The sequence below is a fragment of the Erithacus rubecula genome (genome assembly GCF_903797595.1).
Source record: "Erithacus rubecula genome assembly, chromosome: 13".
Taxonomy (NCBI): Eukaryota; Metazoa; Chordata; class Aves; order Passeriformes; family Muscicapidae; genus Erithacus; species Erithacus rubecula.
The window spans coordinates 3,816,804-3,844,727 of record NC_136665.1 but is presented as its reverse complement, the minus strand read 5'-3'; the positions used below and the strand labels follow the sequence as shown (position 1 = coordinate 3,844,727).

Here is a 27,924-nt window from a genome sequence, read left to right as displayed (position 1 = left end):
TTAAACAGACACTTGACTGCAAGAGAAAACATCTGTAAAATTCAAACCAGAGTAGCTGGGAACTGTAGCTGAAAAGACTTTGGGAGTGTCCAGGTGGATGGTGGAGTCACTGGAGGTGTTTAAGGAAAGACTGGGTGCTGCACTTAGTGTTGGGTTTACAAGGTGGTGACTGGTTGTAAATTGGACTTGATGATCTTGGAGGTCTTTCCCAGCCTAACTGATTCAGTGACTCTGAAATTTAATCCCAAAGGGGTAAAAACATGCCCTGTTTTGGGTGTTGGACCATGCGCGGAGCCTCCACTGCGAGCCCATCTTCCACACAGTGAGCACGTTCTATGGGCGCCCCGTAACACAGGACACACTGCGTTGGAAGGGACCCATCGGGACCCCAAATCCCACCCTGTCCCTGAGAGCATTGTCCAAACTCTCCCTGGGCTCTGTGGGCCTTGGGGCTGTGGCCGAAACGAGCCGGTTCAGTGCCCCATTCTACTCTGCGTGGGTTCCTGACAAAGATGAGGGCTCCCCCGGTCTCCTTTTCTCCAGCCTGAACAAACCAAGTGCCCTCAGCTGCTCCTCATAAGCCTTTCCCTGCCGGTCTTTCTGCATCCTTATGGCCTCATTTGGATGCTAATAGCTTAATCCCTTTCTTTATAGTGTGGTGCCCAAAACTGCATACAAGACTCGAGGTGAGGCCGTTGGCGAGCAGAGCGGTACCATCCCCTCCTGTGCGCGGCCACCCCCGGAGGCAGGAGCTGCTCTGGCCCCGCCGGTCCCGCCCGGGCGCCGCCTGAGGGGCCCCGCTGCCCGGCCCCCCTGCCCGGCCCCGCCATGGCGGCGGCGGCGGCGGCGCCCGGCTCCAAGATGGCGCCCGCGGCGGGTGGGACTTCCCGCGGCTGAGGGCGGGCGGCGCAGCCGCGATGGTGGCGGCGTGAGGCGGCGGGGCCGGCGGCTGCTCCTGCCCTCCGCGCGGCCCGGGCCGGGCATGGAAGTGGAGAAGATGGATGAGAATGAATGGAAGTACCACGGGGAAGGCAACCAGAGCCTCGTCGTCTCACACTGCCAGGTACGGGAGAGCCCCAGCCCGGGCCCGCGTGAGGGGGGCGGCCCGGCGGGAGCGGCCGCTCGGCCCCGCCGCCCGCGCGAGCTGCTTTCTTCCCCGGAGGAGTTTTCTATGCCGGGGAATCGGGCTCATCCCGTGGGGGAGATGAGCGGGCGTTTCCCCGGATCCTCCGTCCCGGCCAGTAAGAATGCGAGGGAGAGCAGCCGATGGCCGGGCAGCTGCCGCCTGGAGATGGGAGCTGTGGGGAAAAGTGTTAAAATTCACCTTTTCTATCATCATTCCCGGGTGCGGGTGATGTGACAGGAGAAGGCGAGCTGGTGAAGGCGTGTTTTTCCCTTTGTCACCGACTCTGGCTCTGTGAGGAGTTTGAGCACTCGCTGCAGTGCTGGGCCGGGCTCCCAACTCTAATTGAGGTTTTTGGCTTTGCCTCAGAGCTGGTGTGATGTGACCCCGGCGGTCACTTCATCCCCATTCTCCCGTCTACCTGTTGGTCTTGTTTTTTGTTTTGTTGATTCGTTTTTTTCCTTTTTGTCTGGGGCTTTTTGGGGTGAGGGAGGCGCGGGGCGATAGAGATGTATTTTATTAAAAAATTTCAGTAGAATGGCTTCAGCACTTGAAGCAGCAATTATTAAATGAAGCTGAATCAAAACAAGCAGACTCTAACAAGCTGATAGTGTATTCGTGCCCCCCTTGCATACACATTATTTACTTAATACATTGTGATACGTGCCCCTTGAAGGAGTGTATTCCTTTTCTAAATAGTGCCTGTGGCTGTTTTTGTGCTTTACAGACGTATTTGTTTTTTAGTTTAAAATCTTGTATGGATTTGCCACAGAATGTTCTTGATGATTCATAGATCAAAACTCAGCAAAGCCAGAAGGATGAAATGTAGGATTTTTGTAGAAAATTATCTATAATAGAAATTTTTGGTGCAAGAAGAACGTATATGATTTTGTTTCCTGTCACATTTTAACTTTGAAAAGGCAGTGTAGAAACTACTCAGTCACTGGATGATGGGAATCGGCATAAATAATGGATTATTTGTGATGTAATTGTGATTATCTTTAAAGATGTGGAAAGTGAGGAAGTCAGACAGTGACTCAGAATAGCTGCTGATTGTGCCAGTTCTCTTTTTAACAAGATGCTAAACTTTTGAGATAAATTGTATCTATTTCACTTTCACTCTTTCCTTTATGGACAACTTTGAAACACTAAAGCTTACACTTTGGATAATTGTGTCTACTGATGACAAAGTCTGTCAAGTGTGAAGCCTGTAAATGCTATTCATTGTAACTTTGTACCTCTTACAACAGGACATGCTTGCAGCATTAATCATCATCCTCGTGATCTGCTGTTAAGTTTGTTCTCAGGTTTGTGTGATCGAGTCAGTAGCACAGCTAAGATACTTTGACTGTTCTCGCTTCATTCTGTAGCTTCCTAGTTCATGTTTTTTGTGTGTCAGTGTCAGAGTAACGGATAGAGATTTGGTGGTGGTGGGAGAGACATGAATGGATGCTCAGAAACAAGTGAGAGGCCAGATTGGAACAGTGCATGTGCTCCTTGTTTCCATGTTCTGATGGTGTTTTGAAATGTGGAGAGAAAGCTGGTCTCTACCTCTCTAAGTCTAAGCCCCTCTTCCTTGCTTTTGGAAAATTTGAGAAGTTTTGTTTTTTGAACTTAGGAAGTTAATTCCTATCCTTTCAGAGAAGAAGGCATGAGCTGCTTTGCCTCTCACGAAAAGAGATCTGGGGTGTTGTGTTTGAACTCCTGCTCTCTGCAGAGCTCCTGGGAGTGCTGATAACAGCCCTGTGCAAGGTCAGGGTGTGTGGGCTGGGGTGGGCAGCCTGGCTGGACGCTCCAGTTCCTGCTGTGAGGGCTGTGGCTGGCTGGGGATGGACAGGAAGGGCTGTAAGGCCCATGTCATCACAGGGTGCTCTCCTGTTTAAGGCTCTGCTTATTCCCTGGGCTTGCTCTGCTCCCTCTAGTTGCCCTTTAAGACATGAATGTAACGCATTGTTACTCCAGTACAGTTCCAAATTAAAAAGTTGGTCATGGAAAAGTCACATGCCCAACAAACAGCTCTGCTGGCAGTGAGCTGATAAGCCCTGGACGCAGGCGACACGCAGCCGCTTTTCCAGTGCGTCCACACAAAGCTTTGTCTGGCACTGGGATGCTGGCATCCTATGGAACGTGCTCTGTTGTTTCCATGAAAGTGCTGTCAGTGCTTGCTGTGCTTTTTCCACTTGCTGGCTATTAATCCTGCAGGATGTAACAGTGACAGGAGTCTTGCTGTGTGCTGAAATCACTGCAAGTGCATCTCTGTTCCTTTTCCCTCCAGCGCAGGATAAGGATCCTGAGGCACGGCATGGGCTGCTCAACACTTCTCTTCTTACAGTGGTAGTCTTACAGAGTTACTTTAATTAGTTTGGCAGCAGTTACACAGTGATCCGGTGCATAAAGATGGAATGCCTGCTGAGCATTTCCAGTTCTCATTGTTATCACTGGAGCTCTGTGCTTGCTTGCTTGATGAGCACTCAAACTTCTGCTTTTGTGAATTTTTAAAGTTTCAGTTCTGGAGAATCTGAAGTTCCAGAAGATGGACGGAGCTATGGTTCAAATTTCTGTGGTGATCAAGCTTTTCCTTTTTTTTTTTATTGAAGCTGTGAATGAATTAATACAAATTGAAACTGAATTGTGGTTAAAAGGCCTTTGTGTTGTCTTGCAGCCTGCTGAAGTGTTAGAATGATCAGACAACTTTCCTACCTCACGATTCTGGTGTGAAATACAGCTGGTAACTCTGAGGTGTTGGTGAGACATTTGTGCTGCAGACAGATACAGATAGTGCTCCACAAACCCCCAGCCAAGCACCATCACGGCCAACCAGGTGGTTTAGAAAGGAGGTTTATTTTTCCCAGAGTTTTTAGTGAGGAGTCACTCCTTCTGCTTCAATTTGGCTTCAGATTTAAAACGAGAGCTAAGCAGTGCTTTCCCTCCTCCTCTCTACTCATCAGCATAGAGAAGGTTCAGAGGAACTGGTGCAGAACAGTTATCTCTTGTCAGCTGTTATGTCTTTCTGCAGCGCAGATCCTTAATTTTTCTGAAGTGAGCTGCAAATCTTCCTTTGGAGTTTTGCATTTAATCTGTTGTTTGCTCTTGTGGGACACTTAACACTTCATTTCAAAAGGCTTCAGTAGATGTTTGTGGAAAGTAGTGTAAGCAACTCTAGGAATAATAACTTGGATATCCTCCTGCTGTTGAAATGTGTGCTTGTAGTCTGTAGTAGTTGCTTTATGACATGAAGTAGGAAGGTTCCTCCTGGCCTCTGTTTTACTTCTTATGTGTTGGGATATTGTGGTAACCAAAAGTGTAATTTTGAAATACATTTGAACATTAAACTTGTGTTTCAGGATGAGTATGGGGAAGTCAGAAATAGGGAGGGTTTTTTTGCTTTTTATTCAGTGAGATGGTCTAAAACAACCTTGGCATGTGCTTGCAAAAGGTTGTGCTTTATGGCTTTGGATGCCTTAATTATTAGTATCCATCTAATTAATGTCTTGGAATGTTTGCAGCTCCAGTTGATATCTTTGGTTTTTGGTACAGGACTTGATTAGTGAATGCATAAACCATCTCCAGAGCAAGCATCTGTGAGCTTACAAGTAGGAAAAGGGAAAGGAGGGGAGAGGGAGAAGATAAATGAGGTGTAGCTAAGGAGTCTGGGTGAGGGAGTCAAGCTTGCAGAGGGTTCTCAAAATTGGTGCCTACGAATAATATGTCTCTTCTCTGTGATATTTATTTTCTCTTCAAGCTTTAGAAGCTTCCTTACCAATCCTTGTGCTGACTACACAGGGGACTGTGAGCAGAGGTGCAGGGAGAGGAGGGCAGTCTTGTGTTTTAGCAGCAGTCTCTGTTTTCACTGCATCTGTAGCTGCTTCTGCTGGCACCTGCATTGTGGTGGCTGCAAAGCATGTGCAGGAGATCACTTTCTGCACAGAGGGAAAAGGGATTTGGTTTGGGATTTTGAAATAACTCTATGAGAAGGGGCTTTGTGTCAAATCAGGGTAGATAATTATTTCTCATAGTGCCTTTGCATTATGAAATAGTTTTCCTGTGGCTGATTGGTTGTTTATGAGAATAATGACAAGTACAGTTCTGTTGCAATAAACTTACTTGAGGAGGATGGGATTGTGTCTTTAGACAGAAGGGCTGATGCTGATCATTAACTGCTGTCTCGTTGAGAGAATCTTCTTTAGGTGCTGTTGCTGATTATGTCATTTTGTAAAAATTCCAAAACTTGTGTGGCCTGTTTCTTCTGTTGTTTTTCCATGTGGATTTGCCCGAATCTGTTTTGTGCTGTTGAAGTTTGTGTAAGTACTTTCTCCTCCAAAACTTCTATGTTGTTCCTGAGAAATTCCAGATCCCTGACTATAAAGGAATTTTTTTTTTCAGTTGTGTTCTGTTTTCTGTTCAGTTGTGTTCTGATTGGGTTTTCTTCCCATTAATATCTATGAATGTCTTGATTTCATGGAAATATAGAGCGGGCTGTTGATTCCTGTATTAAAGAATCTTCAATTAGGGAAATTTTGCTGTTCTTGTAGTTATAAATACAGTAGTTTATTAATAATGGCCTTCTCTGAATATTGCCCTATCTTGATTCTTTTACTGAAATATGTTACCAGAAAAAGGTAAAATGCAACTTGTGTTTGTTGAATTTTAATTTGACCAACGGGAAAGGCACAGTTTTGGTAAGACTTGAACTTAAACATGTCTCATTGATGAGATTCTTGTATTTACATTCCAAACCTGTGCTAATTCCTGCTTCTGATGGTTTTGTCAATCGTAATGTAGGGAGGAGTTCTGCATCTGATTCTGTATTTTCTGCCTCTTCTGTTTGTGTGTGTCTGGCTTTTTAACTTTTTTTTTCATGTTTTAATTTTTATTTTTAATTTCATAGGGCATTTCTTAGACCTGGCTTCTCCAGCATTGGTTTTTTTGGGTGTGTGCATATCTCAGCAGTGTCTGACTCTAAACCTTGTTTAACAAAACCCCCACACCTGCACACCTTTTGCCTACTTAGACAAAAGGACAAGAAGACAGCTTGATGATAAAGGTAACACTCCTCCTTTCTTAGTTGTCATTGCTTTTGATTTTTAGAAGTTTTATTTACTTACTGTAAACAAGTAGAGGAGTTTCTGCCCAAATTGACTGAAGCAACTATGAAAACCAGTTGAAAAAGCCAAGTATGTGATCAGGGTGTGTCATCAGTGAAAACAGAAAGGAAGAGATGCCTGTCTTGCTGTGAACAATGAAGGTTTTTTGGGAACAGAGGGCAATAACTAGTTTGAGTTGGAATTTGGGAACCTTTGTGACACCTGTATTAAACTGTAGAATTCCTTGCATTGACCTTGGCTAGTTGATATTTAGATACACATCTATGGTCAGTAGATGAAAAAAAAGACCATTTTGTATTTGTTTATATTTAGTTCTTTGGCTAAGCAGGTTCTAGTGTGACTGTTGATGCCATAATTAATTGAACCTACTCTACTGCAGTACAATCTACAAAGGTTTTACTATAAACAAAGAATTAAAAGTTGGAAGTACTTCCAGTCCTGTGAATTAGCTGTGAAGCTTTTTATTGACACACACTTCTCCTAAGTTATTAGGTTGAGTCAACGTCAAGGAATTTTAGTTCTGTATTGGGATTTCAATTCCATATTGTACCAGTGGTTAAATTTAAAATTTTCTTGTGTTACAGTTTACTGAAGGGATGCTCAGTGTAGAGCAGTGTATGTCTTCCATGAAGTGAAAGGGAAGGTGGCATCCAGCAGGGCTGAATGTAGAGAGGAGAGAAAGAGCAATGAAAACTCTCCTCCCTGCAGAATGCTTGTTTCAGAGATGCTGTCTTTTACTAATCATGAGTGTTGGAGCAGACTTGTCTTTTGGTGACCTTCTTTGGAAATTAAAACTCTGCTTTGGGTCTACTTTTTTTATTTTTTACCCAACTTTTGAGAATGTTGAAGACTATACCCAATGAAAATGTAAAACAAATCCCAGTTTTGCAGTGAAGCTCAGGAGGTCACTAGCCTTGATTAAAAATGATCTTTTTTTTTTTTTTTTTTTTTTCCCCCTGGTTAGGTTCAGGGCTAACTCAAATGTTTTCCTTTTGCAGTTGAGATCAAGTTGTTATCTTTAAAAGATTTCTCCTGTGTGTTACAAGTGCCTGTAGTGCAGTGATGGAGTTTCTGTGCCTTGTCTGTGCTGCTCCTGTTTCTGCCCTCAGCTGACAGGGGCCGTGGGTTGGTTGTTTTGGATAGAGCAGCCTGGCTGACCCAAAGCTGTGTAGGAGTGCTTGTTCTAAGAGCCTGCTTTATTCACTCTTTTGGTTCTTCCTCCCTCCCTCCCAGCTTTTCAGTGGCTCTTCCTTTTGCCTCAGTGGATTTCTCTGTGACACAAAATAAAGTGTCAAGGAGGTGTTCTGACCTCCTTGAACTGTCCTGCCTGACCTGCTTTTACTTGGGAAGAACCAGAGTCACTGGGCTCTACATGAGCACAAGGCTTGCTTAGGTGCCTTCTGACTGAGTTGTTCTGTATGCTGAGAATTATTGTCTTGTTCTAACTATTCATTTAATTATTTAACTTCATTCTAATCCCTTGTACTGTTTTGACTCTTTATTTCCTCCCCCCATTAATAATTTCCTGGAATGCATCAGATGACTTGGCAGCTTAATGCTGGGAGGTGTGTGCTGCTGATGGAGGGGGCTTTAGGGCAGCTTAAAGGGAGGAAGCTTAGGACATGTTTTTATGTTCTGATTGGTACAACTCACCTGACAGATGCACGAGGTATTTAATGTGCTTTTAAATGTTAAGGACCATTTTTCCCTTGTATTTCACAGCAAGGATATCAGGGCCTGTGCTGTACTAACCAGACAGTGCTAATGCACACTGAAGGCCAGACATCAATGGGTTTATTCATCCTGTTCTCTCCCTGGTATGTGTTTCCACCTCGTTCCAGTGGGTATATCACTTGATATCATTTCAGGTACTCTGATTAGCTGCTTTGGCTGAAGGGCAGACATTTCCTCCTCACTCTTGCAGAGTGCAATCATTAAATTCTCTTGGAATTGGTACCGTCTGTGTATTGTGAAGCTATAGAAGCTTAGCTATAAAGTGAAACCTGAAGTAGTGCTTAACTCTCATGGGGATCAAGATCATAACCAAGCAGGAAAAAAAAAAAAAATTGGAATGAGCACCTGAAGTGTGATGCAAGCTGTAAGCTTTGTGCTAAAGAAAACAGATATAATGGGGGTTTACTTTCAAATAATAGTTTGCCATATTGAATGGTGTCAAGCCAGATGCCATGCCAGAAATCCTTTATTCATGTTAAGAAATAAAACCATTGTTCTTCAAGGCCTCCTGTGCTTAATAAAAGAGTATTGTTCCGATTTCTGAATGCTTCTTTGCACTATTTGTGAGCAATTGCTAAACTTCCTCCATACTGGCAGGAAATGTAGCTTTCCTCACTTTGTTTTGTGTGATTTTATCCACCTTATGGAGAACAAAACTGAGTTAGAAAACAATTGTGTATGATATTATCAGTGTATTTCGTTCAAAAGCTGCAAATTTTTCTAGCACTTTGTTTTCATCTCTCATAACCCTTCACATTGCACAGCACACTGACCCTGGATGAGGAGACCTTTAAAAATGTCTTGTGTTGAGTATCATGAAGATAAGCTTTGGCTGAAGTGTCTGTGCAGTGTGGTGGGCATGTTTTCACAGAGTTCTGTGATTTTTCAGAAGGAAGAACTCTCCCTGTCACTGTCTTTTCTGAGATGTGAAGATAACACTTCTTTGTCCATTTTTCTCCTTCCCAGAAACTGCACTTTCTGAATACCATTGTTTTCTGTTCAAATCCCTCGAACTAGAATTGGAATTGAAGGGGTTGTGGGATGTAGATTTGGAATAAAAAAAGTCAGAATAATTTAGTTGACAAATACTGCACACAGGTTCTGTGTGGTACTGCAGAAATAGCTTGATATCAGCTAAATAATTCCATAGTTCATATTGAGTACCCTTGGAACTGTCAGTAATCAGTATTAGCATATCACTGTGTTCAGTTTATCTCCCTCCTTTGGACTGAAAATTACGATGCACTTTCCATAGGTGTCATTGGTGTAGGTTGTTGTAAACCCACAATGATTAGATAGCACTGAATAACCACAGTGGTAGCTCTGGCATCCTTAGAGCTGTGTTTGATAAGTTCTTGGTAGCTCTTCAGGGTCAGCAAAACAGTGAGTTATATAATCAGTTGTAAAGAAGATCAGAGCCTTCACAGACACGGTTTTCTCTAAAAGTATTTGACTTTGTCTCTTCATCTCCTTTGGCTGTGGTTGGTGGTGGTGTATGAAATTGGTTGCAAAAAATAGCAGAGTAAAAAATTGTATAGATTTGTTACCAGTCTTTGAAAGTGTTTCACCCCATATTTATAATTGGAAACTTGTGACTTTTACATGCACAACTTTAAAAGGAAGATGGGCTTTCTTACTCTGTTTCTGTATTGTGTGCCTTTTAAAGCAACAAGGTAGGTAACTTTGTAATGTAAAATTGCAGTTAGTGCCTGCAAAAATACTGGTGAGTTTTTAGAATTTATGAGGTGGTGTGGAGTGAGGGAGATGATGGGTGTGGGAAGGGAGTGGAGTTCCTTTTGGGACTTAAAAAGTTGCTTCCCAGAGTCTTGTTCTCTCGTCGATCCTGCGCATGTGAGCACAGGTTGGGAATCCACGAGATGAGAATCTTTTCCAGTTGCAGAAGGAGATGGCAGAGCAGTGCTTTGCCTCCAGACAAAAGCAGTTCATGTGTGCTGCTGAGAATAATAATAGAGTAATAACAAATGACGTGAACCTGCTTATTTGGAAAAGGACAAGCTGATGTTTCCCAGGCTTTGTGTTTGGACAGGCTAATTCTTTGTATTTTTATACAGAAACTTATTTTAAACCCGTCTGAGCAGAGGTGTTTAGGAGCAGAGGGAAAATACACATCTTGCTGTATATCTAAGCAATTTTACCAGCAGTTGAGCTAATTTTAATTTTTCCTATTTCTTTCACTGCCACTAATTCTTATCTGTTTTTTTGTTACTGATGTAGAAAGAGACCTGAAAAAAAATCTCCATGATGCAAACGAGGTTGCTCCCTGAAGGGGAATATCAAGATTATAGATTTGCCCCAGTTGTGTTTAACTTCTAAAAGCTCTCCAGTTCAGGAGCCCTGCAATTTATGACAGTGAGGTCATAGAATAAGGTCAATATCAAGCATCAAGCTGTAAAGAAGCAAATGTAAGCTTTTATCCTGGTTTCATAATGCCACTGCCTAATCCAAAATACCTGGATTGATGCCAGTCATATTTTGGCCAAGCTACCAAGGATTGCTTTATTTTTTGGATTTTATTGAGTAAGATTAATGTAATAGCTGTAGTAACTGCTCCGGAGAATAAAAATTCTTTCAGGTAAGCTTTTGGGGACCAAGCCAAGGACGCGGTTTTTTCCCAGGACACACGAGGACAAAAGCTGTGGGTGTGCACATCCTGCTGGTTCTCTGATGTCACCGGTTTTGAATATTTTCACAGCTCCTCCCACAGCTCCTTCTCTATTGGCAATCCTTAACTTTGTTCTGCTCTAACCCAAACAATTGTTTGGTGATGGGGTGCTAAAGAAGTGTTTGCTTTTCTCGGTGGGGCTGTAAGCTCTGGCTTGGGATCGAGTTCCTCCGGAGCACTGCTGGTTACAACTCTTGCCGATGTGTTTTCAGAGACGCGAGTTTTGCTATCCTTGTTGCTGGTGTTTGTTTTCAGTTTTCCATAACAATTGGAAATGGATGCTGTAGCCCTAGTATGGTCCTGGAGGCGCTAAGATCATTGTTATCTGCCATCAAGCTGCTCTGCTCCCTGTGAGAGTTGTCCTTAAATTCCATATTTGAGAGTAAGAGCAGTGTGTGTGTGATGCTCTGATGGGTTGGTTATTTTTAGTCTTTTGTCACTAAATGGAGTCCAAACATATGCAGGAATAAAAATAAAAGAAGTGTAGAGAAATCTTTAAATTCCTTATTTTTCTAACTTATCTTACATCAAAAGATATGAAGCCTTTTAATGTTTTATTGTGTTACATTTGCCTACATCCACGCACTGTTTCTTTTTTTCCCTTCTGCTTGCAGCCTGCTTTTTTCATCTTTTTATCTCTCTGGGACTGTTACCCAGCCAACTAAATACTGATGGTGACAGTGCCTTGATGGAAGTGGTGCTAGGCACCTCTGTAAACCCTTCCACTGGTGTGGAGAAGGAGATTTAGGGAGCATTAGGATCTAGTTGATCTGATTCTCAAAGATCTAAGAACTAGTGACAACCTCTTCAGAGATCTGTTCCCTTTGGGATTTGGGCCATTCTCGTGCGTGCAGATAAGTATGGCACATATTTGGTGTTCAATCTGTAAATATAAAACAAAAAAAATTGAAGACATTTTAAGATAACTGACAAAAAAACCTCATGGCAACAGCCACCCACAATATTTCCAAGTAAAGAATCAGCCAAGTGAATCAGAAATAAAATAGCATGAGAAATGTGGGCCAATATTTTTGGTGGTGATACTTCTGAAGCAGTTGGCATCTGTGACATCTGATGGGTTAACCTTGGTGCTGTGGAACTGGTGTTGAAATGCTCAAAGACATGGATCCAGTTTCTAGCTGGAAATCTGCCTCAAAATAGGAAAGAAGTGTTTTGAGGTTTTGGGGGTTTTTTAGGTTTGGTTTTGGGATGGGTTTTTGTTTGTTTGGTTTTTTTTTTTTTATTTCCTCTAATCATCTAATAATCTTACTAAAATGTAGTGTGGGCTGGCTGGTTTAAGTGCATCTGGAAAGTTTAGTTTGAACAGTGTTATGTTTTGTTTTGACATCTTTAGACCAGCAACACGTTCTTCTTTTGCTATATGTAACTTTGGTCATTTTGCCCAATCAGAATTGACTTGGTAATGAGCAAATACTGTCCTGAGTCCTGTGAGAGCAAATTGGGTTTTCCAGAGCACTGGTTGGAATCTTGGCAGGGAGCTGATTAAAAGACAGATATCTACACTAGTCTTGAAAGATTACAGAATCATGTTTCTTAATGGATTAGAAGTGATAATCAGATCACCCCATCACTGATCCACTTACTTATGAATAATTAAAGCAGGAGATCCAAGTGGTTGAAACACTGTAAGAATAACACAGAGCTACAGGTTCATCAGGACTGAGCTGTATCACCCATCTGTGGGGCATGAGAGAGGGAGTGTCACCAGGAATCCTGTCAAATCCAGGAGGCTGTAATTACCACTCTGCTAGTGTCTCCTTTTCTGTTGGGACACTCATCTTGCAGGACAAATCAAATTAACAGCAAAAGTATCCTTTTATGTGAGAGTGTTTCCCATATGTGGGTGGACAATGAGATTTATGGTGGTGTGAAACTTTTTACATCTGGAAGGGGCCTTGTCTGAGTTTCAGTGGCAATGTCTGAACCTGGACCTAGCTTTGTTATTGTTTTGGATGGCACATTGTCATGAGTTTTTCTTGTTGTCTCTTGCTCTCCATGTTAGTAATTAAAGATATCTGCATCTCTCTCCCCCATCCAAGCAGAAATTGATTTTGTCTCTGAAATGCAGAATAGAACTGGTGCTGTCACGCTGTGTGAAGTTTTTTAATGGCAAATAATTTGGAAGGGAAAAAGCTTAGATTCCATAAACCTGAAGTGCAACTGGGACGTTTTGTCTGCATTGTCTTTGTCAGAGAATCTGAGTGTACTTCTGTGGTGGTGCTTTAAATGGAATGTAATCCTTTTTGGTGTGTTTTGGAAAGACCCAAATGGAGGCAGACTGGCTAAGAGAGCTCTAGAAAACAGCTGTTTGTCTCTACCTTCCGTGGTGCCCAGGTGTTGATATCCCCATTGTACCTGAATGGGCTAAACTACAGCAGTGGAAGTAAATATCTCTGGGATCAGATATTTAGGCAGACCAGGGTGTGTTGCCTTTTAAGGCTGCAGGCTCCTTAACACCATGTCAGACTTTGATTTTAATATGCAAAGTCTCAAGCTTTTTGAATTGTTACAAAACTGATAAAAATAATAAAAATGACAAAATTAGAGATTCTTAAAATAAGTTTTTAAGGTAAAATGTTTGGAAAGCTGCTATATTTGTTCCTGTGTTATGTATTTACTCTGCAGAAGTTTATAACTAGCAGGGTTTACTTTAAAGTTCAGCTGTGTAGCTGCTGCAGGTAACTGGTAAATGTCTCCTTAATAATTTGTAATGCTGTGCTGATGTTGTAAGTGGAGTGGGCCTCGTGTCTCTTTTGGGGAGCTTTGGTGCACAGATGCCAGGGTGGGGGTGTTTGTGGTTCCATATGAGCTTTCCCAGATTTCCAGAGCAGTGCTGTAAGCTAAGGGAGCATTTCCCTGGGGCATTTGGTGACTGGAATAGCTGCCTCGTTAAACTGATGGCAGAGCTGGCAGCAGACATTGCTGTGTTTGATTTCAGCTGGTGGATTTGATTTCAAGTTGAGTGAAATAACCACCTAAAATGTGCTGTTTAGGTTTGTTTGGTTTTTTGTTTTCTTTTCCCTTATTTCTCAGAGAGGTAGATGGGGAATCAGATAATTGTGCTGTTGATAAATGCTAATGAAACCCTGTTCTTTCATGTTTTCCTCCAGCGCTGTGTGGTGCTGCGGTTTCTGAAGTCCCCTCCCAACCAGAATAAGGTAAGATTTAAACATGTCCTGTTGCTGAATGCCCTCGGGTAAACTAATAGCCAGTGTGAGGAGAAACAAGAAACCTGTGAAAGAGCTGTGACTGGCAGGAGTAAGAACAAATGGATGTTTTGAAATGTGCCAGTGTTTCAGGTGGTTTTGCAACAGGAGGAAATCTGAGGTTGTCTTATGTAACTGGGATGATGTGAGTGCTGATACCAGGAGCTCTGTGTGGGGCAGGGTGAGAGGCTGCCATGTGTCAGAGGGCAGAGCTTTCTGTGAGGGCAGCCGTGGCACAGTGTCAATGTCCCAGAGCCACCTGTGGGAGCACAGGGATGCTGAGGAGGAAAGGAGTTTTCTGGCTGTAGCCAGGTGGGACAGAACAGGAGCTGCACAGAACTGGTGTCATGTTCAAGGTCTGCTGTTGAGCACCTGGAAAAAGCCATGGAATCTGAACAAACATATGAAATGTTCACAGAATGCCCTTTGTCAGTGAGTGATTTTAGTATCCTGTCTGTTAAAAAAGAATGTAGCAGGACACCATCTCCCAGTTTCTTTGATGGTACAGTAAGGTTTTCCTGCTCGAGAAGGAGCTGTAGTGAGTTACTTTAGTTTCAAGGGGATAAAAAATTGATCAAAAGCCAAAGGTGGAGCATAAACACAGTGTTCCAGGGAAGAAAAATAAGAAAAGACAGCACAAGGTTCAAATTTTTATTTCCTCAACCTTGAGAGGAGTCTTTGGGGTGTATTAGCTGAGAGATACAGGGCATGGCTTGAGTTACAGCAGCTCCTGAACCATGGCTTTGTGAGGCACAGTGACACAGTGACAGATTGTTCTGATAGGGGAAATACAAAAAGCACTGAGGCTCTGCTGAGAACTGGTGTGTGTGCTTAATTTTAAGAAAAAAGAAACAAGGTTGAATATAAAGTAAACATCTAGAAAGGGCATTTTATTATTTTAAATCCCAAAGATGAATGTGAAAAGCATTTAGTTTAACAAGGGAGAAGTTGCTAAAGTAGAGGAAGGCAGAATTAATGAACACAGCATATGTGTGAGTTATTTGATGGCCCTTCTGCTGCTATTGAACTTTGACAAAAAGTCTGGTAAAACCAAAATATGATTCAAGTTGATTTTTGAGCTGCTTATATTGGCAGGATTTCAAAAATGTATCTTGTGCTTCTGTAGTAGCCCAAGATAATAATGTTTAGTGTTAACAAGAACAGTGATGAGTCCAGTGCATCACCAGAAAGGAAACAGTGCTTATCTCAATTTTTAGTATAGCAGGAGAGGACTAGACCACACTTTACAAAAAACGTCAGTCTGTTGCAGTTTATTTAAGAAAACAGAACACTGAGTACCTGTCCCTTTTCCTTTTTAATTTTTATTTATTTTAAGTTCAAAGACATTGTCAGTTTTTAAAAGCAATTACTATGCAACAAAGTATGAGAAATTCCCAAAGGAAGGCAGGAAGTGACTTTTCAGTTACCCACCACAGCAGTGAGGCTGGGCATGCAGTGTTGCATTTTAGGAGAGCTGGCTCCAGTGTTTTCCATTTGCCTTGCATTGGGAGTGTGTGGACTTTGTGATGCACAATCCCTCTAAATAGAAGGTTTTGTAATTTGAATGTATTTACTTATTCTGGTGATTGATTTTTTTTTTTTTTTTTTTTTTTTTAAGGACCGTTTTTTCTTGGAGCAGAGCAGAATAAATATTTTATCATCAGAATTGGTTTTGAGATGAGCTTGAACATAGCAACAACGACAGGGAAAATTTTTTTTTTTTTTTTTTTTTTTTTTTTAGGAGTAATCTGTATTTCTAGCTTAAACAAAATGAGTTAGTCTGAGGTGTTCTGTGTCTGCAAATGGCATCACAGGTCATCCAAGCTAAACAATGCTGAAGGAATCCGTTAAAGCAAAATATTTTCTAGTAATAAACATATTGAAATTCAGATGTGAACAAATAGGTCTCAGTTCCTTCTGCTCGACTCCTTTTGAAAGTTAAAGAAGTCTGGATGCTGCTTTGTGTTTTTAATTATCTGTTTGATTATGAATTTGGGATTAGATAATCCAATAGTTGAACAAGGTGATATTATTTTGAGTTGTAACCTTCTTGTTATGATTGAAAAACACTCAATAATGTAACTGCAGGGCTGCATTGCTTGAATAGAAAGTCAAGTGTCAGGCCTCATGGAGTGCTTTTAATTGCATGTTGCTATTGTAGTGTATGATCTTCATGAAAGAATTAAAAATATATATATTGTATAAAGCCTGTTTGAGTTTTGATGAATGAGCTGGCAGTCCTTCAAACGCTTTTCATCTTAGTGGTTTTTGATGTTAAAAGATGATGCTCAAGTAACCTGTTTTTTTTTTTTTTTTGTTTTGTTTAGATATATCAAATATACTTGCTCTTAAAAGATGTTTCAAGCTTGATTTATAATTTTATGGCTGTATTGATCTTTTTAGCTGGTGAATTTTTCCATGTAGTAAAAGTAGAAGCAGTAAATTTTTATGAAATGCTTATTTGTCAGTCAGTGAGTCTGTGTATTGATGTTACAAACCCCAACCAAACAAAACACAAACCTGTGGGTGCTGTGTACGTCAGCAAACCAGGTCAGAACCATCTGTAAATGGGAATTAGCTGAGATTTCTGTTACTGATGAGATGATGTCAAGTTCCTTCTCACCTTTCAGGATTTGTATAAGTTAAGGAAGGGGCTGTGTTGTCATTTGTGATTAGTGCTGGATTTGGTCTTTTTCTCCTTTCTCTAGGCTATGCCAGTGTCTGGGTGTTGTCCTCTAGCATTTATTTCCACTCACTCTGCTCATATTTTTTTCTCTGGCTCTTGTTTTTCCTCTTTGATTGCTAACAAGTACACAAGTGTTGCACTTTCTTGTCTTCCACTTAATTGTATTGTGAGGTTTTAAGAGGGATTTTGTGTGTGTGTGTTGGGGTTTTAACAGGGATTTTGTGTGTGTTACAGAGGGACAGAGTAGTTTTGGGGTTATGTATTGGAACAGTAAAATACCTTGCAGAGAAGCAGAGTGTGCTGGGGTGCTGGGAATGGGATAATGTTGCTGTAAAGCTCCTTTGCTCCCTCCCCAAGGAGCAGGAATCTGTCCAAGTCTGGCTGTGCAGTCGTTCCTGTCCTGCTTCCAGTGCTCATGGAGCTTCCTTTCTAGCTGTTGGCATTTTCTCTTCTTGCAGACCTTGGTGTTTCTTTATGAAATTACAGAATATCACATTACAGTAAGATTTTTCACTATTGGGGGCAGGACTTGGGACAGATTGCAAGTTCTGTACCTGTTCATGCTGAGGTTTGGAATATGACTCAGTCTTTGCAGCCATTCTCTTCCCAATCTCCATGTTGTACTTTGTAACACTCCAAGCCTCTCCTGCACTGCAGCTGTTGTGCACCTCTTACCACTGCTGGAGTTCTCTGAGCAGTTTTAAGAATAATGGTCAGAGTGGGTCTTGAGCAATCTCCCCTTCTCCCACCTTTGTCACTTTCTCTCTCCTTTTTCCTCTGAAACCAAAGAAGAATTTTCTTTTGACCATTCTTCTGTTTGCCTCAGCTCCTGAGGTGGCAGTAGGGAAAGGTAGCACTTTTGAAGTGTTCTGTTTGACTTTAGTGTGCACTGACCTGCCAAGCTCAGCAATTAAAGTTATTTGTTAAATCACTGACCAGGATGTGTGTGCGTTCTGGAGTGTTAACCTTATTTTTGAGTTTAATTGCTACATTTCTGTCTTCCAGACTCCAGAGGAAATCCTACACCATCTGCAAAACATTGTAGACTTTGGAAAACATGTGATGAAGCAGTTCTTTGGGGAGAACTATGTTCACCATGGGGTAAATTATTTGTTTTTAAAATAAATTGTAGGCATTAGGCATTGATAAACACTGAAATGTTTGGGGGAACACTGAGCACCAGTGAAAGGAACTAACAGGGTTTGCAAGATACACACAAGAGGCGTTTGGATGCAGATGGGGATCCTGCTCTGTGCTGATGAGATGGTTGGGTTGTACTCAGTGATTTGGATATTTCAAGCTACTGATGAAAAGTGTGGTCATTTCTTTGCTCTGCCTAAGGCAAGGGGAATGTGTGTGAGAGATTTTTTCAACTAACTGCACAACAAGGGGAGAAACCTGGTTCATATAAATTGTGGAGGTTTCTGTGCAGTCAGAGGTCACCTTTTCCCTTGCTCTGTTCTTCAGGGCAGCCAGATCTTGTTCACTTATCTGATGTGATAAGTGAACAAATTAACTGAAAAAGTTACAGCTTCACCTGGAATGTGAGTTACACAGTTCTGCCTTGGAAGGGTGGGATGTGAGACATGGGACTTTTTCATTTGTGGAAAGGACAAAATGACACAGGTTCCTTTAAACACACATTAAACTTGTGCTGAAAATGCTCTTTGTGATGCATTTATTTAAATTAGTCCTTGGTTTTTATAGAGGAACAGGTGTTGCCTGTGATTGCAGGTACAGGTGTTCAGAGACAGTGAATCAGAAGGAGAAGCTGCTGGCTGCATACTTCTGTGTACTTTGTGTAACCCACTGAACTTTGCTCTTCCATTTCAAGACTCCCAAACTGGGTATTAATTTTTGCATTAAAATGTTTTCTTTATTTTTTTCTCCCATAGGAAATTATTCAACTGCCATTAGACTTTGTAAGACAGCTCTGTTTGAAAATTCAGCCAGAGAGGCCAGGTAAGTGCCATGGATTGGATTAGAAAGGGGCTTCCTCAAGCTTTAAAGCATTCTCCTCTGTTCTAAAGTAAAAAAAGGAAAAAAAAAAAAAAACAAAACATCACACTACAGAATATAAGGAAACTTTTTTTTTAATATTTAGACAATGATAAGTTGAAAATTTATTGTGGAAAAAAATGGACAGATTGTGTTCTGGAATTAAAAGCAGTATGTGATAGCTCTAAAAAAGGCAAAGAGATTGACCCTCATGGTGCCTTATGTTCCCAAATGTTCCTGAGAATGGCCAGAAACTCCTGCTTTAGCAAAACTCCTTGAAGATAAATGCAGTGATAAATCCAAGGACTGTAATCAAGTGCTTTGATGCTTTTGATGCAGGAAAAAAAAAAAAATTATTTTACATATAGTGAGCACAGGACACTCTGTTGATTTCTCCTCACCTGTTTGAGAAGCAGTTCCACAGTGCCAAGATCCAGTGAATAGGAAAGTTAATAGTATCTAATAAAAGTTAGAAAATCAATGTTACTCTGGTGAAAGTAAATGATAGGATTTGGCTTAATTTCTCAATATTAAGCTTTGTGTGTCCACAGCTACTGGAGATTGAAATGTGGCTGTGGGGAAGTGCCCAGGTGCTTCACAACAGTGAATCTCACTGTCCATTTTTAACAGGAATTTTTTTTAAACCTCAGATTTTTTTTCACTGTTACTCTTCACATAAGCCTGTGTAACATGCAAAGGAGCTTCTCTAATACTTCAGATTTCTGTGCCTTTCTGATTTAGCAAGTGGCTTTCAGCTGTGAAGGTGTGAAGGATGTACTTTTGCTTAAATTTAGAAAAAGAAAACAAACCTCAACATTTTGTTGGAGACAGAAGGCTTCTTGCTCATCCTGGCGAAGCAGTATGGCATGACAAGCTGCTGCCTGAAGCTTTGGTTTCTCAGATTTTTTTTATTGCACTGTATTTTTCAGAGTGGGCATTTTTCTCAGCAGTGGAAACTGTTACAGAAACGTGTGTCCTCTGTGTCTGTTTAGTAACAGGTGCTTGAAAATCTGGGGGTGTGTGCTTTTGTTAGTTTTGAACTACAATTTCACAGACCTGTGTCCCAAAGGATGCAAGTGGAGAGAGGTTATTCAAAGGATTTTTATGCAGAATGGCTCCTAAGTTTATGATCTTCCTGCCAGTTTTCAGATCCTTTTGACTCAGCTGAGGGATGATAGGTCATGCATAGTAAGCAAAGGGGAGATCACATCTTTGAATAAATACACTGAGTCACTTTACCTGTTGTTGGCCAATCTGTTTCCTTGCTGTTTCAGGCCTCACCTTTCTGGGGATGAGCTGGCCCTCAACAGCAGCTCTTGGGATACTCCTGTGCCTGGGACAGTTTTGAGGAAACTGAAACCAGGCGTTAATAATGGGGAGGGCAACTCTGTGCAAGTGCGTAATTGGCTAAAGCTGATAAACCTCGTGTCCTGACCTTCCACGCTCGTTCCCACGCCCCACCTGGTGAATGAGACGGCTCCAGAGTGAGCAAACACCCCCGAGCTAATTTCCCTGTCGGTGCTGTTTGTCCCCTGCTGTCGCAGAGTGTCGCTGTGACAAGGACATGGACACGCTGAGCGGTTACGCGATGTGCCTTCCCAACCTGACGCGGCTGCAGACCTTCCGCTTCGCCGAGCACCGGCCCATCCTCTGCATCGAGATCAAGGTGTGCGGGGACACGGCCCCGGGGATTTCTGTGCGTGCTTTAACTAGCGCTGCCCCAGCACTTTCCGAGGAATGCAGCTCTGGGGAACGCGGAGCTCGCTGCTTTCACTGGGACCCATAGGAGGAAACAGCCCCCTCCCTCTTCCAATTCCCAATCTTTTGAAACTTGGGAAACTCCCAGGTCTTACTATGTGGCTTTTCTCTAGGTCACATGTGTCTTACTCTCAATTATTTTAAAGGATAAATTCAGCTTTTAAGTGCTGATTTCTTTTTTTTTTTTTAATAATCTTTAACAACTTTCCTTTAACTGGAAAGATTTGGATATTGTGTGCATTTGTATTTTGACAGAGAGACATTTGCATTTATGATCTTCTTTGTTTGTTTGTTTTAGCCAAAGTGTGGCTTCATTCCCTTTTCCAGCCATGTTTCACAGGAGATAAAGCACAAGGTGTGTCGTTACTGTATGCATCAGCATCTAAAGGTAATAATTAAGTCACCCTGCTTTCCTTTGGCTGTACTGTGCTTTATTTACTGTTCCTGTTGAAACTTGCTCAAATCTCTGATATGACTAAAGCTGGTAGGAGGGTACACAACTGAGTTGCTGGGTGTGAATTTGTTTAGCCAGAGATGGAACAAGTTCTGTGGGAAGCTGAAAGCAAACTAATACAATATCAGCCTTTGGGGACTATGAATGTTGTGATAGGGTCAATGTGATGTGGAACTTCCTTCCCAGATCAGCCCACCAAGTGCATTCTGTGACTTAGAGCAAACAGCATGTAACAGGCACTGAGTTCATGGACTCGTGTCTGCTGTGACTCTGCAGTGGTGTGACTGTGACTCCCTGGGATTTAATGTGACCTTTCTCCTTTGTGAAGGCAGTTTGAGTGACTTGAGTTAAAAATGACTGGGAACACCCACGGTGGTCATGAATTTTGTGTTCAAAGTGGTTTAAAGGTCCTGACCTCTGGGGGCAGGATGTCAGAGCCACAGACCTGGCTGTTAAAATGGGACAGCAGCTGTTCCATTGGAGTGGGTAACAGCAGTGCTCTGGGTTGTCCACAGGTAGCCAACGGAAAATGGAAGCGACCGAGTAAATATTGCCCGTTGGATCTCTTCTCAGGGTAAGCATTCTGTGGTTTTACCCACCCCTCTCTCCCCAAAAAAAATCTGCATTACAGATTTCTTGCTTGGATTACTTTGCCTTTCACTGAGGTATTATGGATGATCACTGCTGGACCTTTACAGTGATGATACCTGGCTCTATCTCCCCCTTCACACCTATGTCAGCAGTCAGAGCTGCCTTTTGCAGCATGAAATTGCATCCAAGAGCTATTTAGTGTACTCAGAGCTGAAGTTCATTTTGCCTTTGCAGTGACCTCAGTGTGAGTAACATGCTCAGTGCATGTGCTCATACCAGGTATGAACATCCAAAGGCTTTGATTAAACATTCTTGGCTTTATTTTGTTTTCCCCAGAAATAAACAAAGAATGCACTTTGCTTTGAAGAGCTTATTACAGGAGGCACAGAACAACTTGAAAATATTTAAGGTAAAGTTTAATCTCTTCTTGCTTTTTTTTTTGCCTTGGATTTTAAACAATTTGACTTGAGCATCTAAACAGTCACAATCATCTGTCAAACCCACCTAATCAGACCATCACTGTGGGACCCCATCAAGAGAAGGAAATGGCAGAGTTCTTAGTTAGATTTCTTAGGTGAGGACAGAGAAATCATAATTTCCCAGAATGCACAGACTCAATATCCTGAGTTAGAAGGACCCATGGGGATCATCAAAGTCCTGGCCCTGCACAGGCACCCCAACAATCCCATTTTGTGGCTGAGAGAATTTTCCAAAGGCTCCTGAAGTTCTGGCAGCCTTGGGGCTGTGACCATTCCCTAGGGAATGAATTAGTGGGAGAGAATCACTGAGGAACAATTAATAGAAAACATAAAGTGACCGAAGTTTTAAAACTTTGTGCTGCTTCAGGAAGAAGAAAATAGAGAACTTGGCACGTTGCTGCAAATACTTTATTTTGGATTCCTGTTAAAGCACTGACACAGGCCCAAGGCACAGCAAGCCTCACTAAGGAAGGAAAACGTGGAATTCCAGGACACTCATGTAGGAAAAATATGAAGCAGTAACTGATGATTTGTGGAGATTTTCAGATTAATTGTAGGAAACAAGATTCTTTCAATTTATTTCCAATATTAGATCAACTATTTGAATTACTTAAACTTCTATGAGGTGCCCTCTTCCTGTACTAGTGCAGGTAGTTAGCACACCTTTTCTGTTCCCTTTCACAGCCTTCCCTTTGCCAGTCTGGGCTGAAAGAAGGGTGCTTCACACTGTGCTTTTTCACTCCTGACATTATTCAGAAAGAAGCAATAGGAAAATGTGCCAAGTATCACTCACCTGTATTGTTCTGGTTCCTTACAGGCCATTAAGTTGGGAAAGTAGCACTTGATTTAAACACTGGTTTTGGTTTTCATTCAGAAGTTGTTACCTGCAGGTTCTGATTAGACTTAAGAGGAACAAATCTTTAAGAGATTGGGAATGTTGTGTGTCTGTATCAGATTGTTAAGGTAATAACACTTTTCTATGCTTAAAATATTAAACCTGATGCTCTGAGCAGCTCAGTATGAATAAATTGATTTCCTGATATGCCTGAAGGTTTCTTTTTCTCCTTGTTGCAGAATGGGGAACTAATTTATGGCTGTAAGGATGACCAGGACTGTGTCTGTGACTGGAACGAACTTGCTCGTCACTTAAAGCCTTTCTTTTTCCCTTCCAACGGGCTGGTCAGTGGCCCCCACTGCACAAGGACAGTTGTTAAGGAATTGATCCAGGTGATAACCATGGCGCTACTGAGTAGCACCGACACCTGCAGGGCAGGCCACATGAAGACAGTTCCCATTTCACAAGGGAGAAGCTACTGTGAAGCAAGTGCTTTTAATAAGGAGCTAGTAAGAAATGGTAAGGGATAATATTGTAAAAACTGTCATAATTTACTGTTTGTGGAGTCCCAGAATAGTGTGGGTTGGAAGGGATCCTTACAGGCCACCTAGTCCAGCCCCCTGCCATGGGCAGGAACACTTTCCACCAGAGCAGGTTTCTCAGAGCCTTGTCTGATGCAACAATTCAGATCTGTGTCTCTTGGTTCTAAATACTGGTATGAGAATGGAGATGGGAATTCTGGTGGCATTTAAAAAGAGAGTTCTGAGCTGTGCAGCTGCCAGGTAATTGTTGTTAATATGATGTGACATTGTAGTGGGCGCTTACGGCACTGTATCTAATGATGGGTAAAAATAAATTCAGGAGGTCATAGAGGAAAAAAAGGAACAAAATAGCAGTTTTAGCTGATAACAATCATAGGTATCCCAAATGAGTGGGGCATTTTTATGTTGCGTGTGATGAAGTTGGGCTGCTTTGGTTGGTTTATTGCAGTACCTGTACTTTGCCTTTCCCTGCTCCTCCTATCAGACCTCACCAGGGCACAGCTTATTTTCTTCAGCTGCTCTGCTCTTGATAAAGAGAGGTCTGAATACCAGAGGGAAAAGGAATAGGAAGTGAGAGTTGAAAAACTGTAAATGATGTTAGTTCCTCAGTGCATAAGTTCTGTAAAGCTCTAATTATTCAAGATGCTGCCAGTTATCCTAATTACACAAACAGCACATTTCTTACTCTGCTTTTGAGGAAGACCTTTTTCACTGCCCATGGTTTGTTGTGCTGGAGAAAGAGCTGTCTTAGAGAAATTATAGCAAATACAATGCCTGACACTGTATAAAAAAGACACCAGAGATGAAATGCTAAATTATTTTCTGTAAGTGGTTAATACTGTTCAAGGTGAATTTATGGTGGCTTCAAGCTTGGATGAGAAATTTCTCTTGTGGACTCCAAATGAGTAGATTGCATTGGATGTTTTGGTGGTGGATGCAGTGGGTGTGTTTTGGTGCTTGTTTTTTTAGGTAATTTTTAAAGTTGAGTATCAGGTGTTTAAATATGCAGATCAGTAGCTGCATCTCCCACTTCTGCTTGGAAACTGAAGTGTTTTGAGGTTTCTCCCTACCTGTGACTGGACTAAAAGTATTTGGATTTATAAACAAGCACATGTAATGGCAAATTGAAGCTAAGACTTGTGTCTGCCTTATTTTAAAATGCATTTTCTTCTAGGTAAACATAAATTGGAAAGCTCTGGTTTACCGAGGGGTTGTCTCCTTTATAAAACCCTTCAGGCTCAGATGCTCGACATGCTGGATATTGAAGGACTCTATCCTTTGTACAGTAGAGTTGAACAGTACTTGGAGGAATTTCCTGAAGAGAGGTAAGACTTGGTGGTTTTCTTTCCAGTCCTGAGTAACCAGGACTGCAGGCAGGATTGGCTCTGTGCACACACTCTGTTATGTTGTACAACCTTCCTTCATGGCACTGCATATTCTGAATTTCTAACTGAACTTCCAGCTGATATTGGTCACTTTGGCTTGGATTTTTAAGTAATGATTATGGAAAGTTCACAACAGGCTAAGAGAGGAAAATACTCTTAGTACTGGTGGTTGTGTATTTGCAGAAAGGTACAGTGAAATGGGTGGTTTTCCTGTCCCCAATACTTGCAGAGCTGGGAATGTCTGCAGGGATAATGATGTTCTGCAATAACAAATGCAAGCTGCTGTGTTTTTTTCCTCAAATAAGGCTCATTAATATAATAATAATTTCTCCAAGCAGCCTCCACTGGGGTGCTGTTTCTCTCTTGTGCTCACACGAGGGCACTCTGGCTTCACTCAGCAGCTGCTGCTGCTTGTGCAGTTACACAGGAAACAGAGCACTGGAAAATGTGTTCTTTGATCTGGGGAGTTTGTGTGGTACAAACCCCACTGGGAGGGTTCAGCTTCTCAGCAGGGGCTCAGCTGTTCAAAGGGGGAAGGAAGGAACCCAGGACACGCCCATCAGCACATGGAGTTGGATCAGGGCCCTGTCAGATATACCTTTGCCCCCAGTTTGTGCTTTAATGTACAAAATTATATAATATACGTATAAAAATAGATACCAAGATATTATTATATATTTCTTATATATGTATTTTCAGGAAGGCTTCTGGTGGTTCTGCAGATTACTACAAATTTTGGTACTTACCAATTTTTTGCAAAAACCCCATAATTTTGTAGTGATACACAGATAGCAGAGGATTAAGAATGATGCATGTTTACAAAAGCCCACACAACTCGGATCCTAAGAAGCAGCAAATCTTGAGTGGCTGGAGAATAACAGGGACTGTTGGGATGTTGGTTGGCAGTGGGTTAATACTTGGACATGTTCATCAGTGTTGTTGTTGGGTTGTTCTAATCTGAGTGTCTGGGCTGCTGAGGAAAGATCACTCTGAGAACCAGCACATCATTCTGGCTGTCTGTAAATGTTCTTTTTGCATTCATTAGGAGCACATTACAGATAGATGGACCTTACAATGAGGCGTTTTACGAGAAGCTGCTGGACCTTTCCCTGGAAGATGATGGGACAGTGGCGTTTGCATTAACAAAGGTACTGCCCAGCTCTGGGGGCTGCTTGGTCTGCCAGTGCTAACTAACCTGTGTCACTGAAAGGGCTGCAGAAAGGATGGAGGCAGCACTGCTGGCTTCCTGGGGTCTGCACAGTTAAAGTTCTTCATTGTGTCAGGGTGCATCTTTATAGCAGAAGCAGTTAAAAACAAGCTTGTTGCACCAGTTCCTGAGAAAAATATAACTGTTTATTTGCTTTCTAGACTGAGGAAGCATTTGCAGGAACTGATGTTGTTTGGCCTTCAGGAATGTGATCTGTAGGAAATAAACATGATTCTTATACAGGATGCTGCAAAAGCACCAGCTCCTGCCAACCTTCTGTTACAGAGAGAATTTCCAGCTCTTAAAATGCCAGCATACCAATACAGGGAGTGCAGTGCTACTTTTTTGTAAGGAACGGGATCTTTTACTCAGGTAAACACCAGTCTAAGAGAAAATGTGTGTTATTTTCTGTTGTCTAGGTGCAGCAGTACAGAATAGCAATGACTGCTAAAGACTGCTCCATCATGATTGCCCTTTCCCCCTGCCTGCAAGATGAATGGTAAGAGCTGCCTGTACCTGCTTTGAAATGGCTCCAGTTGTTTGGAAATTGGGATGTTTGTACTGTTCAGGCAATTAAATCACTTTTAAAAAGTGTGGGATGTGTGGGGGGTGGTGTCTAAATATTTGGCTGTGAGCATTTTAGTATAGTTCTGTTTTTAAGTCATTTATGACCAATGTCTCTTCCTGAAGAGTTTTAAGTTGACCAAAATCATCAAAGTTTTATATTTATTCTCTTCTTAAACTTTGAATTGACTGTTCATAGTAGCTCTGGATAGTTTTAACTAGGTACAATTTTTCTGCCTTGGTGTTCTCATAGGAGAGATTATTCAAGCTGAGTTGCCTTTAATGGCCTAGTTAGAATAAAACCAAAGCAATAATCAAGAGGTGACAGCTCTGGCTGTCAGGCAGGAGGCTTTGCCACAATATTATCCCTTTTGGCTTGTGTCAGCAGTGCTAATCTCTTCTTCTGCAGGGGACATTGCTTCACCAGAGCCCTTTTATTTTTAGAGAATGCTGTTCTCTGCATTTGTCCTGCAGCCCTCCAGTGAAGTGTTAGTGATGGACATGACTTGTGCAATGGCTGATTTCAGAACTCCTCCATCCCTCAGCATACTTGGACAGCATACTAAATGTTTTATTACCTTGAACCTAAATAGGAGTTGCAGTCCCTTTTCTACTCTTGCTGGTTAATGAGGCTGTTGCTTTGTATGCACCGCCTAGAAACAGCTTAGATTTACTAAATACAGTAAGTGAGAGTGATGTTTGACTTCAGCTGTGTGGAAGCTGAAAGGAAAATGACTGGAAGAGGTGCCAGCAAGGTCCCATCAGGACTGGTAAAGCTGGAGCTATAGTTTCCTAAGTGCTACATTAGCTGCAGTTTATTTTCTTGGGCTCCCACAAAAGTTCTAAGATAAATACTTCTGTAAAGGGACATATAAATTAAAAATATTGGTTTCAGTGACTCAGATGTGCAATGTGGTTTTATTTTCCAGCTCTGAGGAAAGACCTGTGGTACTGACATCCAAATCCAGATTCACCTTCTCTGTTTCTGTGCTGGACCTGGACCTGAAGCCCTATGAAAGCATCCCCCACCAGTACAAACTTGATGGTGAAATAGTCAACTATTACCTGAAGAATGTACAGGCCAAAGAGGACCCAGTTATGTCCAACCTCTTCAAGGAGAATGAAGACTGCACATTAGTTCTCCATAAAGTGTAACCATTCCCTTAAGGTTATTTTTATTCAAACACATGAGAAAGTGAAAGATTATTGGAATACAGTTATGGTGATTTTTTTTTTTCCTATTGTGTTCAGTGCATTTTTCAGCTGTGAATGTTTTTTGCTTTATGAAATGATTTCTGATGGGTAATGCCTTCTCAGAGACCTGGGATAGCACTAAGCCACATGTTTGCTAGATAACCTTAATGAATGTATTTAATGTGACAGAACAGGTAACGTGCCATACCTTGGAACTAGAGGACAGATCAAATTAATATGAAAAGTCTACTTCCTTAGAATTGAAAGAGCACAGAATTAAAGGTTTCCTGATGTATTGCACTAACATAGAAAACCTAATTACTAACAAGAGAATTGCCTTGGAGCCTGTGCTAGTCTCC

The 27,924-nt window shown here is 41.8% G+C and overlaps 1 protein-coding gene across 2 annotated transcripts; it reads left to right on the top strand.

Moving 5' to 3' along the window:
• The first annotated feature begins 875 nt into the window (after positions 1–875).
• IPPK (inositol-pentakisphosphate 2-kinase) lies at positions 876–27,607 on the top strand. 2 transcript variants are annotated; one of them, XM_079317170.1, is made up of 13 exons: positions 876–1,063; positions 13,777–13,824; positions 17,564–17,659; positions 18,454–18,520; positions 20,101–20,222; positions 20,613–20,702; positions 21,284–21,342; positions 21,696–21,768; positions 22,913–23,192; positions 24,390–24,540; positions 25,646–25,748; positions 26,227–26,306; positions 27,301–27,607. In XM_079317170.1, the coding sequence occupies exons 1-13, from the start codon at positions 983–985 to the stop codon at positions 27,524–27,526; spliced, it is 1,476 nt and encodes a 491-aa protein (XP_079173296.1). In that variant the 5' UTR covers positions 876–982; the 3' UTR covers positions 27,527–27,607. The 2 variants fall into 2 exon arrangements, with proteins under 2 accessions (XP_079173296.1, XP_079173295.1); XM_079317169.1 differs by lacking the exon at positions 876–1,063 and adding an exon at positions 1,157–1,300.
• The last annotated feature ends 317 nt before the right edge of the window (positions 27,608–27,924 follow it).

Coding starts and splice junctions, on each gene's coding strand:
- IPPK (XM_079317169.1), top strand. CDS start 1,172: ATGCCGGGGAATCGGGCTCATCCCGTGGGGGAGATGAGCGGGCGTTTC. Junction 20,223..20,612: donor TCCTCTGCATCGAGATCAAG/GTGTGCGGGGAC, acceptor TGTTTGTTTTAG/CCAAAGTGTGGCTTCATTCC. Junction 21,769..22,912: donor ACAACTTGAAAATATTTAAG/GTAAAGTTTAAT, acceptor TCCTTGTTGCAG/AATGGGGAACTAATTTATGG.